The sequence below is a fragment of the Crinia signifera genome, chromosome 6, assembly GCF_055691185.1.
Source record: "Crinia signifera chromosome 6, ASM5569118v1, whole genome shotgun sequence".
In the NCBI taxonomy this organism is placed as follows: Eukaryota; Metazoa; Chordata; class Amphibia; order Anura; family Myobatrachidae; genus Crinia; species Crinia signifera.
In genome coordinates, this window is record NC_139222.1 from 113,791,590 (window position 1) to 113,810,582 (window position 18,993).

The following is an 18,993-nucleotide window of genomic DNA, read 5'->3' on the forward strand; positions in this document are numbered from 1 at the left end:
CAAGAGCACGATCAAAGGTTTTGCAGTGCAGAGGTGGCAGAGGAGCCAAATAAAAAGATGGCATTGGTTCCCACAAGCAAACTCTGAAAAAGTTCTGTTTTCTGAGTTTACTGAATACACTCCACATGTGTAACAAGCCCATCAGTGATCATGAATGGGGCCCTTAAGGACATAAGGATTGAGTAGTTGTTGAAAATAAATCAATTGAACTTGAGGTTAAGTATTAATAGGGGTGATGAAAAGGAGTACAGTATAAAGTGACAAGGATAGTGAAAGTTGTTATGATAATGCTGACTGTGGTAATGATATTGAGCAGGGCTTATTTAGCGATGAGATGGGTGAGATTATTTCACAGTCATAATATGCTCTATGTATTATACTGCAAATACTAAGTAGCCCTCTATATTCCACTCTGATCATCACCATGCTGCTTTGTAGTGTATGGTTGTAGCTCATGCTCTCTATTATATTGTGGTCAGTAATAGTATTGTATCACTATTATTCTGTACTACATATTGGTCATCAATCTGCTTATTCTTAATGGTATTATTGCGCCATCAGGTCCTCCTCTGTAAATGGGCAGCTGAAAAGGGTTGGGCCAGGAAAATGCCACGCACTTACTCATCTTTCTGGGCAGCCGGGAGGACCACACGATTTCTGGGATCCCCGTAGCCATTCAGAGAGGGTAGGCAAGTATACTGTACAGCTCTGTGTATTTATCTACAATATAGAAATATAATCCTACTTCTAGCACTAATAGTAATAGTATTATAAAAAAAAAAAAATTAAACATGCTTGGGATAAATTTAAACATGCTTGGGATAAGCATATTGATATCCTTACAAAAAAATAAGGATCAAATATGGTTTGAGGTAACATGTTTAAAAAAGGGGCAGACTAGATGGGCCAAGTGGTTCTTATCTGCCGTCAAATTCTATGTTTCTATGTAGATTGGTCATATTTTTATTGAAGTGAAAGTTGTTTTTTTTGTCCACAAGATGGTGCCATTTTCCAAGATAAATCAGGAAGATGGCCACACTTGGGCTAATGCACTGAGCACCACACAAGCAAGGACGTAGCCCAGAGTGCATGAAATACTGAGAGACAATCTTAAAGTATAAAAGAGTTTATAAACATGACCAACACTTAAACTTAACTTAACGAATAACTTAATCTAAAATAAATACACGAATACACAAGTGCTGGCGTTTCAAAATTGAATGTCAAATTTATTTTGACAACTAAAATATATAACTATAAATGGTGGCGGCACCAAAGAACGGTCGATAAAAGGAAAGTGGGGGTAAACATCACCATGCATACACATCGCTGGTGATCACTCTCCCTACACAACCACCCGGGCAGATGGTGTGGCCATCCCCCGTGCAGAAGCATGGCCCATGACAATTGATGTCAAGGGAGAGCGCACCCACTATCTACATACACACAGAGCTATTAAAGATGACCGTTCGTTACCGCTGCCGAAGAAGGAAAATAGGGAAGGGTGAGTGGGGCTTTTCAGGACAGAGGCAGATCACTCTAGCACACAGGTGTCAAACACAAGGCCCGCGGGCCAAATCCGGCCCGCCAGACCTCGTCATGTGGCCCGCGCGAGGAGATAGCCTGCAGGGCAGTGTGTCCCAGCTCCTGCCTAAGCCACCTCCTCTCACCCACCCCACCGCGGCCACCTTACCTGTTCCTCCACTGTCGGCAGCCATGTTCCTGTAGGCACATATGTATGCGGCATATGTATGCGGCTACAGAAACATGGCCGCCGGCCTCCACAGCTACGTGGAGGAGGGCCTGGCCGCCTGTTCCCTCTGATGCCCGGCACTGACAGACACTGGATGGGGACGTCATGACGATGACGCCGCCCGCCCATGCGTCTGTAGAGAAGTAGGAGCAGGCAGGGAAGCTGGACCGGGAGTCGGGGACAGTGTGGCCGCAGCAAGCAGTGAAGAAAAGCTGGAAGCCGCAGCAGCTGCAGGACAGACGGAGAAACAGTAAGTGAGGATGAGTATCACACTCACAATAAAAAATATATATATCTGCCTTTTCCTGAGGTGTCCCCGTGTATAATAATAATAATGCCATGACACCACAGGCTGCTCCTCCTGTATAATCATTTATGTGTCATGGCATTACTTTTATTATATTATACAGGGGGAGCAGTCTGTGGTGTCATGGCATTATTATTATACAGGGGGAGCAGCCTGTGGTGTCATGGCATTCATTTTATATTATACAGGGGGAGCAGCCTGTGGTGTCATGGCATTATAATTATACAGGGGGACCTACAGATACAACCGGCCCTTTGAGGGTGACCAAACTGCTGATGCGGCCCCGATGAATTTGAGTTTGACACCCCTGCTCTAGCACGTGATCTCTCCTAACCTGCCTACTCCTCACCCCTGCTCTGATAGGCCTTATGCCCACCTCCATTACCATAACACATGACTTACTACTAAAGTGCAGCCTGCAAGAACCCTTCAGTGGTTTATGTCTACCTCATTGCTTAATCAGCATTTGGTGTCTGTACCAGAGATGTGCGGGCTCGGATTTCAGAGATCCGAGCCCACACGGACGTCATCATTCCGAGCCCGATTCCGAGCAGCGCTCGGAGATTCCCGCCTGACTCGGTCCGTCCGCGTGATTAGAACGTCATCTCCCGGCGTCGGATTTCGCGAGGCTTTATAAGCGGCTGCCGCGCCCGCCATCTTCACTCCAGTCAAGTAGTGGGTTGGGAGAGGGTGTGTTGGTGCTGCTGCTGGGGCTTAAACTTGAGCTTGACCTTGAGCTTTTGCAATCGCTGGTGCTGTCTCTCAGTGCTGCTGTGTAGTAGTCTAACTGTGTACTTGTAGTACTACTGTCTCCTCTGTGCGGTCTACCTCTGGTGTGCTGTGCTGCCTGTAATTAATTATTTTATTTGCTGGGGCTGTCTCCATCAGTGCTGCTGTGTACTCTGTTCTCAGCTTAGGACAACAGTCTAACTGTGTACTTGTAGTACTACTGTCTCCTCTGTGCGGTCTACCTCTGGTGTGCTGTGCTGCCTGTAATTAATTATTTTATTTGCTGGGGCTGTCTCCATCAGTGCTGCTGTGTACTCTGTTCTCAGCTTAGGACAACAGTCTAACTGTGTACTTGTAGTACTACTGTCTCCTCTGTGCGGTCTACCTCTGGTGTGCTGTGCTGTAATTAATTATTTTATTTGCTAGGGCTGTCTCCCTCAGTGCTGCTGTGTACTATGTTCTCCTCTGCTTAGGAGAACAGTCTAACTGTGTACCTGCCTGTAGTACTACTGTCTCCTCTGTGCTGGGGCATACCTCTGGTGCTGTGCTGTGCCATTTATTATATTTATTAATTAATTAATTATATTAAATAAATATATATAGTCCACTGGTGCTGCACTGCTGCCTGCACTGAATCTGCCAGTCTGGTGGTCTGTGGTCTGGGGCTCACAGCCTAATAAATAATAATGCTGTATATATTATCTAGTTACCTGTGTGGTCTGGGGCTCACTGGCTAATAAATATATAAATACTGCCTGCCTAATAAATAATTAAATACTGCCGTATATCTCTACCTTTGTGGTCTGGGGCTCACTGGCTAATAAATAATTAAATACTGTCTGCCTAATAAATAATTAAATACTGCCGTATATCTCTACCTTTGTGGTCTGGGTCTCACTGGCTATACTGCCGTATGTACCGTCTGGTCTGGGGCTCACTGGCTAATAAATAATTAAATACTGCCGTATATCTCTACCTTTGTGGTCTGGGGCTCACTGGCTAATAAATAATTAAATACTGTCTGCCTAATAAATAATTAAATACTGCCGTATATCTCTACCTTTGTGGTCTGGGTCTCACTGGCTATACTGCCGTATGTACCGTCTGGTCTGGGGCTCACTGGCTAATAAATAATTAAATACTGCCGTATATCTCTACCTTTGTGGTCTGGGGCTCACTGGCTAATAAATAATTAAATACTGCCTGCCTAATAAATAATTAAATACTGCCGTATATCTCTACCTTTGTGGTCTGGGGCTCACTGGCTATACTGCCGTATGTACCATCTGGTCTGGGGCTCACTGGCTAATAAATAATTAAATACTGCCGTATATCTCTACCTTTGTGGTCTGGGGCTCACTGGCTATGCTGCCGTATGTACCGTCTGGTCTGGGGCTCACTGCCTAATAAATAAATACTGCCGTATATCTCTACCTTTGTGGTCTGGGGCTCACTGGCTAATAAATAATTAAATACTGCCGTATATCTCTACCTTTGTGGTCTGGGGCTCACTGGCTAATAAATACCGTAATTAAATACTGCCTGCCTAATAAATAATTAAATACTGCCGTATATCTCTACCTTTGTGGTCTGGGGCTCACTGCCTATACTGCCGTATGTACCGTCTGGTCTGGGGCTCACTGCCTAATAAATAAATACTGCCGTATATCTCTACCTTTGTGGTCTGGGGCTCACTGGCTAATAAATAATTAAATACTGCCGTATATCTCTACCTTTGTGGTCTGGGGCTCACTGGCTAATAAATAATTAAATACTGCCTGCCTAATAAATAATTAAATACTGCCGTATATCTCTACCTTTGTGGTCTGGGGCTCACTGGCTAATAAATAATTAAATACTGTCTGCCTAATAAATAATTAAATACTGCCGTATATCTCTACCTTTGTGGTCTGGGGCTCACTGGCTATACAGCCCTATGTATCGTCTAATCTGGGGCTCACTGGCTAATAAATAATTAAATACTGCCGTATATCTCTACCTTTGTGGTCTGGGGCTCACTGGCTAATAAATAATTAAATACTGCCGTATATCTCTACCTTTGTGGTCTGGGGCTCACTGGCTAATAAATAATTAAATACTGCCTGCCTAATAAATAATTAAATACTGCCGTATATCTCTACCTTTGTGGTCTGGGGCTCACTGCCTACAGTATACTGCCGTATGTACCGTCTGGTCTGGGGCTCACTGCCTAATAAATAAATACTGCCGTATATCTCTACCTGTCTGGTCTGGTGCCCACTGCTGAGAGTCATTTGTATGAGGGACTTGTCTTTGAAATGCATATAACTCTTTGCATTCCACTGATTGCTGCACCGATTGCCCACTGCTCCTCGGCTGCACTGTGTAAACAGTGCACAATCAAGCCAGATAGGGGTCTTGGTGCTTGTTTTGAGGTTGTAGCAGCTACGAGTCGTAACACCTTGAGAGAAGATCAGGACTTCTCTACCGGCAAAGGACATCCTCCTCGACAGAGCGCGCAGCTTCACGAGGGACGCATGTGAAGCAGTGAGCAAAGGGAACACCCGCCTAGCGAGCCAGATCACCTGAATCCACCCTAGCGATCAATAGAGTTACAGAAGTCGCAGCCAGATAGAACTCTTCCAGCTGCCACCTAGTCATTGATTAGCCCCCTCCACTCCACCCATTAGGCAATGATTGATGAGACGAATGGTAATAATAAATAGTAAATGAATAATATTACTAATCACCAAATTAAAAATCAGATGAAATTAATTATAAATAATCATAATCACAATCAAGACAGATAGGGGTCTTATGAAATATTAAACTGACCAAAACAGATACACACTCTGCACCATCGAGCTGGTGATCACTGACATGCCAGGTGCAACAGTCTTTAGCACCCTGAATGCCAAGTGTGGGTTTTGGCAGATCCCTCTGGACAGAGCCTCTTCCATGCTTACTGCCTTCATGACCCCTATTGGGTGCTACGTCTTCCTACGCATGCCCTATGGCATCACCACGGGCAGCAAAGTTTTCCAGCGCTGCATGGAGCAACAGTTCGCTGGCTCTCCCTTTGACATCATCGCTGTCAGCATCCTCCTTATCTGCACAGCCGGGTCCATCAGTTACTGCCACTGCTGCAACCAATGCTAGTGATGGTTATTCTGCCACAGATGCACGTGAAGGAAGTCTCTGATAGTTGTGAGTGGCAACCCTTATGCAAACAGTGGAAGATAGTGAACTCGCTATGTTAAATTTCCCTAGCAAAACCAGTTGCATGTAAGGATCCAGTGAGGAGGATACAATGGTAATGCTTTAGGTATTTTATTGCTGTACCTTGAGATGATGCACAGATATACCTTGAGGGATGATACATAGAGGTCAAAGCAAAATCCTTTCTGCAGCTCAGGAAAACATGTCTGCTACACATGAGGCTGACACAGGAACTGGAAGTGAGCTTACAGAACAGGAGTGGTCACATGACACATACATATGGTAATTACATTAACTTACAGAGGTAAATATAACATTGGCCAGTAGATGGCAGCAAAGGATAACAAATACATAAGAACTCAATAAATCATATAGCATCCATACAAAATGGTGGATTCAACTTGAGAAACCCTAACTAGGGCAGCACACTCCCCGTCTGAAATCCTAGGATTTCACTTTACCATTTGACATTATGGATTAATGTCCATGATATAATCAACGATGGTTCTGACCTGAAAGACAAAATACAAGAATGCAAAACACAACAATACTGGAATGTGTATATGGAGTAGTCCAATGGACAAGTCTCTCAAGCACGTATCAAGTGATGAAACAAATTAAACAAAGTTCTTGAAGAAGAGTAAGGTATTCCCTTTTCCATCTGCTCCAGAAACAGTAGGCGAGATGTTGAACATGTTTCCACCTCTTCTGATATGGAAGGTTTTCAGGTGGACTAGGAACAGTTCCAAGTTTTTGAGTGAGAAAAGTTGCTGGAGTGAGAATAACAGGGGTCTCTGGATCCATGGATACAGGAACAAGAGGTCTTGAATTGACGATAGCAGTCACTTCAGCCAAACATGTGGTTAGAGTCTCATGGGTGAGCCTTGCGATGGCGTGTACAAGATTTAGCCATCTGGAGAAGCATTCAAAGCGATGGCAGCCCAAACCAAATGTTTCTTTGGATCTTGTAATAAGGGTACTTATTTCAGGACGAATCTCTGGGTCGATGTCAGGGTCTTGGAGACTGAAGACATCTTGTAGGGAAGTTTCTTCAGGCTGGTTCTGCAAGAACTCTGGGCCCGTCAACCAAGAAGAATTTTTAGAGGCACTATAAGACGCTGGTCTGGTGGCACAATCTGCAGGATTGAGATGTGTTGGAACATAGTGCCATTGTTCAGGTTTAGAGGATTTTCTGATCCTTTCAATGCGGTTACTGACATAAACATAAAAGCGTTTCTTCTGGTTGCTTATATAACCCAGAACGACCTTGCTATCTGTGTAAAACTGAACATCATCTATGTGAATATCCAACTCTCGCTGTATAAAGTCTGCAATCTCTACAGCCAGTACAGTTGCACAAAGTTCGAGCCTAGGAATGGTATGTTCAGGCCTAGGAGCTAACTTAGCCTTCCCAAATAGAAATCCAACATGAGTTTCATTACAAGAGTCTATTACCTTCAAATAGGCGACAGCTGCTATGGCTTCAGTAGATGCATCTGAGAATATGTGGATTTCTTTTCTCAGACTTGTGGCAAGAGACGTTGGAGTGTAACATCGTTGTACATGAATCCCATCTAAGGCTTGTAGAGATTCCTTCCAAGACTCCCAGCTTCGCTGTTTGTCTGTAGGCAGTGGAGCATCCCAGTCCTCAATTGACTCTGAGAGCTGTCTTAACAGAAATTTGCCTTGTACAGTTAAGGGTGCTACAAATCCCAGTGGATCATATAGGCTGTTCACCACTGAGAGGACTCCCCGCTTGGTAAATGGCTTATCTGCACAACTTACTTGAAAGCCGAAGGAATCATGCAACAAGTCCCACTGCAAACCCAGACTTCTCTGTACTGGTGGATTGCCTTGGCCGAGATCCAAGTCTCTAAATTCTGTGGCATAATCGCTGGGTTGAAAAGCTTTCATGACAGCAGCACTATTGGAAGCAATTTTATGTAACCTTAGATGAGCCTTAGAAAGCATACCTTGTGTTCTTTTAAGCAGATCTATAGCTTCTTCTGCTGTAGGTAAAGATTTGAGTGCGTCGTCCACGTAGAAGTCTCTTTCAATGAAGTGTCGGGCATCTTTTCCAAACTCTGATTCGCCATCAGAGGCAGTCCTATGTAGACCATATGTAGCGACTGCGGGTGAAGGACTGTTGCCAAACACATGCACCTTCATGCGGTATTCAACCATTTCCTGGCTGGTATCATTGTCTCGGTGCCATAGAAACCTAAGGTAATTCCTGTGATCTTGTCGTACAATAAAACAATAGAACATTTGTTCAATGTCTGCGGTAATGGCAACTGGCTCTTTTCTGAATCTCATAAGCTCTCCTACCAGATTGTTGGTTAGGTTCGGACCAGTGAGGAGAACGTCATTTAGAGATACGCCACAATACTTGGCACTTGAATCGAATACCACCCTGATTTGCTTGGGTTTACGTGGGTGATATACTCCAAAGGAGGGAAGATACCAGCATTCTTCATGCTCTTGCAAGGGTGGAGCTAGCTCTGCATGGTCATTTTGAAGTATCTTATTCATAAAGGTCACAAAGTGATCTTTCATTTCAGGCTTGCTTTTTAATGTACGTTGCAATGACATGAATCTGGATAAAGCCTGTTCTCGGTTGTTTGGCAGTCGTGTTCTAACATTCCGAAAAGGTAAAGGTGCAACCCAGTGGTTAGATTCATCCTTGCAGAATCCGCTGTCCATTATCTTAATAAACTCTTTGTCTTCTATGGACAAGGCTATTCTGTTGTCATCTTGCGTTGTGCAAAACACTGATCTTCCTAAGTCATCATAAGGTGTAGGAATTACTTCTGGCACCTGGATGAGGTCAGAGAACCTTTCTCTCACTTCATAGTGATGTGAGCATGGCTTGAAGTGAGTTGTGCGACCGTTTTTGAGCACATAAGTTTTAAAAGAGTTAACTTGAGAAGGTTTATGGCTCTTGCCCAGGCACACATCGCCCACAATTACCCAGCCTAAATCAAGTCTTTGTGCATATGGGGCGTCATCTGGACCATTGCAATATTGGCGTACCTTATGGGCTCTCAGAATGTCTCTTCCCAGTAGTAGTAGAATGTCAGCATTCATGTCCATCGGAGGAATTTCTTTAGCAAGGTGTTTTAGGTGAGGATGATGAAGTGCAGCTTCTGGAGTAGGAATTTCTTCTCTTTCATCAGGTATCTGGTCACATTCAATTAATGTTGGTAAGGGTATGTGGGTATTCCCCTTGATTGAGGAGATAACATAGCCAGTGGCCCTTCTGCCGAAAGTCTCTGTATGACCGGAGCAGGTGTCAATGGAATACGGCATTGCTTGTCCCTTTATACCAAAGATCTCAAAGAATTTAGGTTTTGCTAAAGACCTGTTGCTTTGTTCATCTATAATGGCGTACATTCTGGTGGCTTTCTCAGATTGCCCTTCTGGGTAGACCTTGACCAGACAAACCTTAGCACAGCATTTGGGATTGTTCTCTTCCCCACATACTTCCATGCATGATGAGGAAACTGTGGGTGTAGCTGAGTCTTGAGGTTGTAGCTCCCCGCCATGTTTTGCAACGGGGTTAGGCGCTGTTGAAAGTTGTGTGTACTCTGGAGGTAGAGTGGGATGCATGGCTGTAACATGTCTATCGCTATTGCATTCGGTGCACTTGACGGTAGCTTTACAGTCTTTTGCAATGTGGTCTGAAGAGGCACAACACTTGTAACACACTCCAAGCTCTCTTAAAGTATCTCTGCGCTCTTGCAAAGTCTTAGCCCTAAGCCCACGACATTCCTTTAGTGGATGAGGCCTTTTGTGGATAGGGCACACACGACTGGAGTCCCTTTGTTTAAGAGCAGGAGCATCTTGCTTGGTGTATGAGGGCGCAGTAAGTGGGACGTTAGTCTTTCTGACAGATACTGTTCTCCTTAAATCTCTATGTTTGGTAGCAGTGTTATCATACCTTGAGGATGATGAAGCTGCTGGAATAGGTTCAGTGAAGTCAAAGCTGGGATCATTCTTCTTCCGAGCTTGGTCACTGATGAATCTGGAAAAGTAAGAGAAAGGGGGAAAGGACACTTTGTGTTCTCTTTTGTACCTGGAACCCTGGTCTGCCCATTTTTCCTGCATGCCGTAAGGTAGTTTGGACACCACTGGATTCACGCCATGAGCAGTGTCAAGGTAACTCAGTCCTGTCAGACGAGGATCTAACTTGGCTAGTTCTAATTCTTTTAATAGGTCGCTTAGATCCTGGAGCTTGTGGTTGTCTTTGCTAGTTATCTTTGGGAAGGCTTGAAGTCTTTTGAATAAGGCACTTTCTATAGCTTCAGAACTGCCATAAGTCTGTTCAAGTCTCTCCCATGCTGCAGCAAGACCTTCCTCTGAGTGGCCGGTATGAACTGCTCTTAATGTCTTGATGCGTTCTGCAGATTCTGGGCCTAACCAGTTGACGAGCAGGTCAAGTTCTTCCTTGGCGGTGAAGTTAAGATCATGGATTACAGCTTCAAAGGTCGATTTCCAGGCTCTATAGTTCTCAGCAGAGTCATCAAACTTTGAGAGACTGGTGTTTATAAGCTCCCTGCGTATCATGTATCTGGCAAGGTCAGACATGTCGGTTCTCTCATTCCTTGTTGCTGGATGAACTTGTGGTGCCGCTGGGGTATGTAAGTTCTCTGGCGTATAAGGCTGAGATATGTCAGGCCAAAATGATGTAGCATAAGGATTAAGCTGCGGTTTAGTTACTGGGGAATCTGCTAGCTTGTAGCTGGAAATTACCTTGTCATTGGTAGGTGGCATCACCTGTTGCTGTGTCGGTATGTCTGCATTGAAGATTGGGGGTGGCATCGGTATGCGCAACTTAGAAGCTTCTGTTTTGAGAGCTGAATCTTCATGGTAAGCAGGAGGTATAGGTGTTAGTTGCTTTAGCACATAATCAGCAGTGCGGTCTGCTGGGTTTTCTACTTCTCCTGGGATGTAGTGGTTCAGATCAGTACCTTGGCCTAATGCTTGTTCAAGGACTTTCAGTTTGGCTAAGGCAGCTGCTTCTTCCTTTTCCATTTGGAGGATCTTTGCCTCAGCCTTCATCCCCATTTGGAGGATCTTTGCCTCAGCCTTCATTCGTGCCATTTTTTCTCTTACCTCTGCTTCCTTCTTAGCAAAAGAACTTCTTACACTAGCTTCTTCTGCATCTGCACGGATTTCTATTAGCTTCTCATGTAAAGCTGACCTTCTGGAACGAGACGATCTGGCAGATGAGGATGTAAGCTTGGTTGAAGTTGATCGATGTGACCTAACTTCTTGTAAGTGTGCAATGCGGAATTCTGCTTTATTTTTGGCATCTTGAACTGAAGCATTATTTCTTTGGAGTAGAGTCTCTATCTCAGCTAGCTCTGCTGAGGCATCATCAAAATCAGAATTACCCAGAAATGTGATGTATTTTGCGGACAGTCTCTGGTAGCGATCATAGGCGGTAGATAAGCGATTCAAAACCGCGGTTAACTCTGTTGCATCATTGTTAAAGCGTGGAAGAGCTGCTATGTGGTATTCCACTCTTTCCCATAAATCATCTAAATTATCCTTAAATTCGTCTCTGGTTGTCTCAAAAGTCTCTCTAATCTTTTGTGTAGGTTTGAACGCACGTTTAGGGCGTACATCTTGTTCTTCAGTAAGCTTGGACTCTGCTTCCTGTACATCTGAGCTATCAGAGGCATGATGGGCTTGCTTTTGTGCAGCCACAGAGGAATTCACAGAACCTTTTGCGGACATGTTATAACTAGCTTAGAACTGCCTCTTGAAGGTAGAACTGTGTTTAACATACAGGTGGAGAGCTGAGTTAGGAAGCACTTGTGGCCATGTGTTCTCATAAGATGGTGGCCAGCTCTAAACTTGCTTGAAGACTATGTGTATACATGCAGATGCTGTAGACTTAGGTTTGCTTTGACTATTCTGCCACAGATGCACGTGAAGGAAGTCTCTGATAGTTGTGAGTGGCAACCCTTATGCAAACAGTGGAAGATAGTGAACTCGCTATGTTAAATTTCCCTAGCAAAACCAGTTGCATGTAAGGATCCAGTGAGGAGGATACAATGGTAATGCTTTAGGTATTTTATTGCTGTACCTTGAGATGATGCACAGATATACCTTGAGGGATGATACATAGAGGTCAAAGCAAAATCCTTTCTGCAGCTCAGGAAAACATGTCTGCTACACATGAGGCTGACACAGGAACTGGAAGTGAGCTTACAGAACAGGAGTGGTCACATGACACATACATATGGTAATTACATTAACTTACAGAGGTAAATATAACATTGGCCAGTAGATGGCAGCAAAGGATAACAAATACATAAGAACTCAATAAATCATATAGCATCCATACAAAATGGTGGATTCAACTTGAGAAACCCTAACTAGGGCAGCACAATGGTTACACATGCCCTATGGCATCACCACGGGCAGCGAAGTTTTCCAGCGCTGCATGGAGCAACAGTTCGCTGGCTTTCCATTTGACATCATCGCTGTCAGCATCCTCCTTATCTGCACAGCCGGGTCCATCAGTTACTGCCACTGCTGCAACCAATGCTAGTGATGGTTTACATTACATTACATCTTCCATCTGCCACCTTAAAATTGATTATCCCACCTCCCTACACCCATTAGGCAATGATTTAAGAGACGACTGGTAATAATAAATGAATAATAATCACAAAATTAAACAATCAGATTACATTATCACACAATCAAGCCAGATAGGGGTCTTGTTGGATGTTAAAGTGATCAAAACAGTTACACACTTGCAGACAAACTCTGTGCTGCACAAAATGCCCACCGCTCCTTGGCTGCACATGGTAAACAGTGCATGATCAAGCCAAATAGGTATCTTTTATGGGCCTACTTTTTTAAACTGCCATCATGTCTGCCGCTGCAGTGCCACTCTTACATGAGCCACGTGTTTGTGCCGCACACTTGTGTGGCTTACCATAGTTATCCAGCTACCTCAGTGCAAACTTTGGCAATAAAAACAATATTGTGAGGTGTTCAGAATACACTGGAAATGAGTGTAAATGAATGTTATTGAGGTCAATATAGCGTAGGAGCAAAAAAAACACACCAAATTCTGCGATTTTAGCTGTTTTTAGGCTTTAACAAAAAAATCAGAACCCAAAATCCAAACACAAAACACTTAGGAGGTGTTTTGCCAAAACCCATTAGAACCCAAAACCTCAAGGTAATCAGAACCCAAAACCCGAAAAGTGGCCGGTGCACATCTCTAGTCTGTACACATCTAAAGATGTGAGTATTCAACATATGGGCAGAGATATACTAGTTGTGTGTGTGTGTGTGTTTTTTTCATCATAATACTGCATCCAATTCTGCTCAATACCACTCTGAGGTGTATGGATTTTTACCAGGAAAAGGCAACTTATTGTCTATATACGTCTAGTGTCCTTGAGTCTCAAACACTGCCATCTGCTGGCAGAGAGTAAAACTACATCTCTTTCTCACGCATGCACAAACACAGAAAGTAGCAGAATAGCTTTCTAAGCTTTTGCTTCGAGCGGGCTTACTAGTACATTCATATATTATACGTGTATTGCTAAGCAAGCTCTACAAGCTCCAGTTTAACAGCTGGAGCCTACAAAATCCTTAAGGTGCCCATACACGGTGCGATAAACTCTGTGCTTTTAGCACTAGATTGCATAGCATTGAGTACAAAAAGAATAGAATGTGCTACAGCACCGCGCTTTTTGTACTAGATACGATGCAATCTACAGTAGTGCTAAAAGCACGAGCTGCACAGACTTTATGCGCTGTGCGATGGGATGTGCATGGGAGCGCGCATCTCAACGCATTACCCTGTCGCACCGTGTATGGGCACCTATACACTGAAATCCCTGCACATTGTACTTTCCATAATACAATATATTCCCTGACTAATTACCAGAGATAACCGAGTTGTTCAGTTCATCTTCATCCTCATATAACAGCACGTTGTCTTTATGGCTGGAATCCCTGATTAAGTTTTCTTTATTTTCCTCTGCTTCCTTCACAGAGCCGCACCTATTCTCAGAGTCACCAAGATGGGAATTAGTAACGCCTTCTCTGCTCTTCTCAATGCTAGAGGTCCGAGATGTTCGGAATTCCACCCTCTTCTTTGGAGAAGCTTTAATTTCTCGACCATGAAAGCTGGAAAACAATAGCAAAGTTATCACAGTCCCATACCGAGGGTCCTGCATGCTTCAATCATGGTACTTCTTATGCCAGCATCTGGTCACTATAAATGCTATAAACATCTTCTGAGATTTAATGGATAAAGGGCTATTTTCTATAGTTATACCATTTCCTGATCTACAATGATAGTTTTGCTAGAATTAAGTTTCCATGTAAAACAGGTGAGGTCACGCTCTGTTTATGTGAAGATAATCAATCAGTGGCATAGCTACATACAGTATGTGGCAGACCCTGCGGTGGCTTGGGGGAGCAGCGCCAGCAGGGTCTGTGGTGGGCGCCGCTGGCTGAACTGACAGGTGACCCAGGCAGCAGTGAGCACTGAGCTGGTCCCGCTCTGTACATATCTAATGAGCGGGGACCAAGTGCAGTGCATATTTAATGAGTGGGTCCCTGCCCCGTGCATATGTAACTACGGCGCTCGAAGTCCATCACCTCACCCCTTCTTGAGGGGGCACCAGAATTTTTTGTTGGCAGGGGGGAGAAAAATTTCTAGCTACGCCACTGCAATCAATGTAGCACACAGTGCAGGAGTTATCATTCTGTTCTGTTACACAGCTAGATAATTCAGTCCATTCAGTCTGACTCATTCTAAGTTACATCATCTGTGACCCACATTGATGTACAGAATGTAGAACAGTCAATATCCATTTATTTTAACATAAATAATACTTTGGCTTTAAAAGGTGTCAAATATAACTGCGGCTGGTGCTGCCATGCTAGTAGATCCAAAGAAGGCCCACCAGGCCCCATGGCATCATGTGACTGTAACAGATTGCTAATGTCATCGTAATTCTTCATTCTCCCTGCCATCTTGCAGAATCGATTTTAACAGCAGCACAATCTTCAATCCCTCACCTGGCCCTTCTCTCCTGACTCCATGTTTTCCTGCCAGTATCTTATATGCCTGTTGCTTAGCTTCAGATACAAAGCTAACAATACAGCTGACAGATCTGTCACACATTATTACAATAACAGACTCAGCTCTCCTTTCATCCCACTTTTCCACCTCAGCACTTCTGTTCTGCAGCATGACAATGGAGATTTAACTGTGCACACACAGGTAGACAAGGGAACAAGCCTGTCACTTGCATACACCAATATTTAATTGCTGTGTTATCTAGATTAGTGGGTCTATGTAGTAAGCCTTGCAGTGTTAAAGTTTAGTGAAATAAAGTACCAACCAATCAACTCCTAACTCTAATGTTTCAGGCTATGTTTGCAAAATGATGGTTAGGAGCTGGTTTACTGGAACTTTATCTCTCTCTACTTTATCACTGGTTAAGGCTTAGTAAATAGACCCCTATTGCCATTGAGTAGCAGAGACTATTGATAGAAAGACACTTATGCCACAGTGCTAGGTGGCAAATGAAACACAATGGGCAGTATTCAATGAGGCTGATTCGCCATGTTTTATGGCGATTTTGTGCTATTTTCGTGCTGTACGGCGATTTTTTGACTAAAACGGTGAATCACCCTATTCAATGACCAGATGGTGAATACATTTCAAGGTTTTTATCGCCATGATTCACCGAGTAGCAATCGCTATCTTTTTATGGTGAAGTGGAAGGTGAACTTTTAAAATAAAGTGTTTTGTTTTTTACATTTGGTGTAAAAAAATCAGGAATTTTATTCTGAGGAGGGGCATGCTATTTTTATTCATGTGCTGTAAGCACATGAATATATATTTAATTAAAAAAAATATATATATATTTTTTTTTTACACAGCAGCCAGCAGGGGGCCGGGAGCCGAGCCGCTCATTAGATATTCATATATTCACTGCACCCAATCATTACATATGCACGATCGGGTGTAGTGAATACCCGGTCCCCTGTTGGCTCTCCCGGGGGGCAGCCTGTGCTGCCTGGCTCCCGGGGAGCCCACCTCCCCCCCACAAACGTTCTGGGGCAGGCAGGGAGCCTTCCATCTCCCTGCCTGCCGCCGTCCTCAGGCTCCCTGTGGCATCGCCGCAGGAGTTAAAATTCGCCGGTCAGGGGCAGTGAGCACCTGACTCGTTGAATACTGGAGCCGGCGAGGCTCCGGAACGCGGCGGGCAGTGGCGAATGTGCAGCGAATCCTAAACAGGATTCGCTGCACATAGTCAAAATTCTCATTGAATGCTGCCCAATATAGGGAAAAAGGTCATAACAGTTTATTTTTTGGATCTAATGGTGCACATACAGTTGCGAGATATGGCATACGAATCAGATAAATCGCCGCAAGAAATCACATGCCATCGCATGTGTCACCCGATGCAATGCACAGGCCCGCTGGTCGAAAGTGGTGTCAATAGATATTATGTGCTGCACATAATATTTATTGAATTGCATGTGCGATGGCATGTGGTTTTTAACCACATGCGATCGGCGGGCGTCGATGTAGCGGAGCAGGCCACAGGAGTCCTGGTGGTGATGTAGCGAAGCAAGCGGCAGGAGGGCTTGCAGAATTTGAAATTTTTTTTTCAAAAGAATGGGCGGCCCTCTGTGTGCTGTAAAAAAGGACTTGGGTGCCATAAGATGGGACATCGCATCTGAACGCACAAGTGTATGGCCACCATAACATAAATGGTTATGTACATCTAAGATGATTGTGCGCAGGATCTATACTGTGCTTGTGATCTATGTGATCTATGCCTCCAACGGCCTAGCAGATTTTCATACGCAGCTGCATCCAAAAGATGTTATACCCAAAATACAGCATGTCCCCCTAATGTTCCATTAATCTTGGGGTGAGGAAAAGCTATCACCCTCTCTACTACCTATGCACATATTTTGGTTGCCTGTCTCCCATGATGTTCCCACTCAGACAACAAAAACACTGGCAAGTGAGGCAATGAGACTTCATTGGATAGCCAATAAGATCCTGCTTTGAAATCAGAGTAAATCAGAGCCTGCACATCTCTAATATTTTCACGCAAATTTACTAAATTATTTTTGCAAGGAGAACAGGCTTCAATAAGAACCATCGCATGTAGAGTTGGAAGCGGTCAGATGTGTAAAGCTATCACACTGCTTCATAGTTCGGGTTCCTGGGGCACACCATTCACATAGGTTACTATAAGATAATGCTGTCAGGAGATGGCATTATCCTATTGGTGCCCAGCTTGGTAAATCGGACAACTTTACAGCTGCTGTTAGAAATGTAGGGAATGCTGCAATCCATGCCTGGCTGGTACATATGGGGAATCCTTAGGGTTTGCGTAATATCCTGCAAATAGTATTGGATAAATAGGCCCCCAATCTCCACTTAAGTGTAGCTACACTATATGTTTTTAGGAGAAAAATTTTTTTTTCTCCCATATGTAGTACTGCCACTGGGATCCAATGGAGAATGCGAGAAGAATGAATTTGCCTGTCCGTGTTTGTGGTATATTGTTGCAGTGCTTTCTGAACAGAAATTCTTCCCAGAAATCACAATCAATGTTACACCAGCTTCTTAATACAAATAAAAGAATTAAGATCAAGGGGGATTTTCTAATAAGTTCTCCCTGAAACTCCCGCCTGTTGAATTTTATGTGTTTACCTGTCTTGGCGATGTTTTGTAGCCAGGGCCCGATGGAGCTCCTCAATGACTCGGCTGGGGGGTAAAGGCATATGCATGGCAGGCAGGTGAGGAGAGCCTGTTGGGGTGGGGGTCTGCCCCCTCACAACTTGATTGTTGTTTTCCGTGGCTTTCTGACCACACGGCTGGAAGAGATTGGTGTGTCCTGAGATATGGGAGGAGCCAACAGGGGCAGAATTCTTCATGATGCTGGCGGGAGGGGAGGTGATGTCTTTAATTTCTACACATGTTGGGAGAGCAGAGAATATAGGTCAGTGGTTGCTTATTTATTCAGACTTCATAGAAAATAATAGTTTAACCAAGCATGATCCTTTATTTCTATAGAGAATTACTGACACATGCATGCTTCCACACTACATGGTTTGGAAAATATTTTCATTTTATCATTAATGAACCTTCTACAAGTTAACCTATGAATACCTTGTTATCCCTTTTTGCTTCCTTCAGTCCAGATATATGATAGAGTGAATCTTAGGTAAGAGACCAGAGACATGGTAAACATAGAAAAGGACTAAAAGTCAATCCAATGCCGCAGAAACAACAGCCAAATAAGGAGACAAAGAAGTAAAAGTTTTTTTAGAAGAAAAGTCTTCAAAAATTCTGGCACACCATGATGAATGGACAGAATCAGTGGTGTCACTATGGAGATGCGAATATATAATAAAATATAATAAGTGCAGCATCAGATGTAGCTCCCATCACAGTGTAGGAGCTGCCACTGCACAATGACTAGTCTGGGTGCAGCCTAGCAGGTCCGGACATCACAGAGACGAAAACTCTCCCCCGCCGCAGTGAGGCCCCACCCCTTTCACAAGCGCACACATTCACTGTGCACAATGCTGAACCAGGTGTTAATACTGGTAGGTACGCCTCTAGACAGAATCCAAGGGAATAGATGACAAAACAGGAGATAAAGAAATGCAAATAAAACCAGGCATAAGAAACAGGAGAACCATAGAAAACCATAGAAAAAAAAACACATGGGGTGAGATTTAATAGGATGAGAAATTAAAAAACTGGAGATTTCTTCACAAATGTCTGACTTTCTGAAAGTGGCAATCATTTACACTTCAAAATCAAACTGGTTTTGCAGTGTAAATGATTGCCGCTTTAAAAATTTTTTTTTCCAAATCTCTCATTATCTAAATCTCTTAAACTATTAAGGGGGTATTCAATCTTCGAGTCACGGCAGACGAGCTTGCTCGCCTGCCGTGACCCAGTCCCGTTCTCGGTCAGCTC

The 18,993-nt window shown here is 43.8% G+C and overlaps 1 protein-coding gene across 8 annotated transcripts in view; it reads right to left on the bottom strand.

The window, feature by feature from the left end:
- The window catches only part of PHACTR3 (phosphatase and actin regulator 3), a 197,357-nt gene that overhangs the window by 107,618 nt on the left and 70,746 nt on the right, over positions 1–18,993 (bottom strand). For all 8 annotated transcript variants that reach the window (XM_083146832.1, XM_083146840.1, XM_083146834.1 and 5 more), the window contains 2 exons: positions 17,716–17,974; positions 13,906–14,150 (listed from right to left, as the gene is read on the bottom strand). In XM_083146832.1, coding sequence (XP_083002958.1) covers positions 13,906–14,150; positions 17,716–17,974 — 504 coding nt within the window. The remainder of the gene's footprint in view (positions 1–13,905; positions 14,151–17,715; positions 17,975–18,993) is intronic.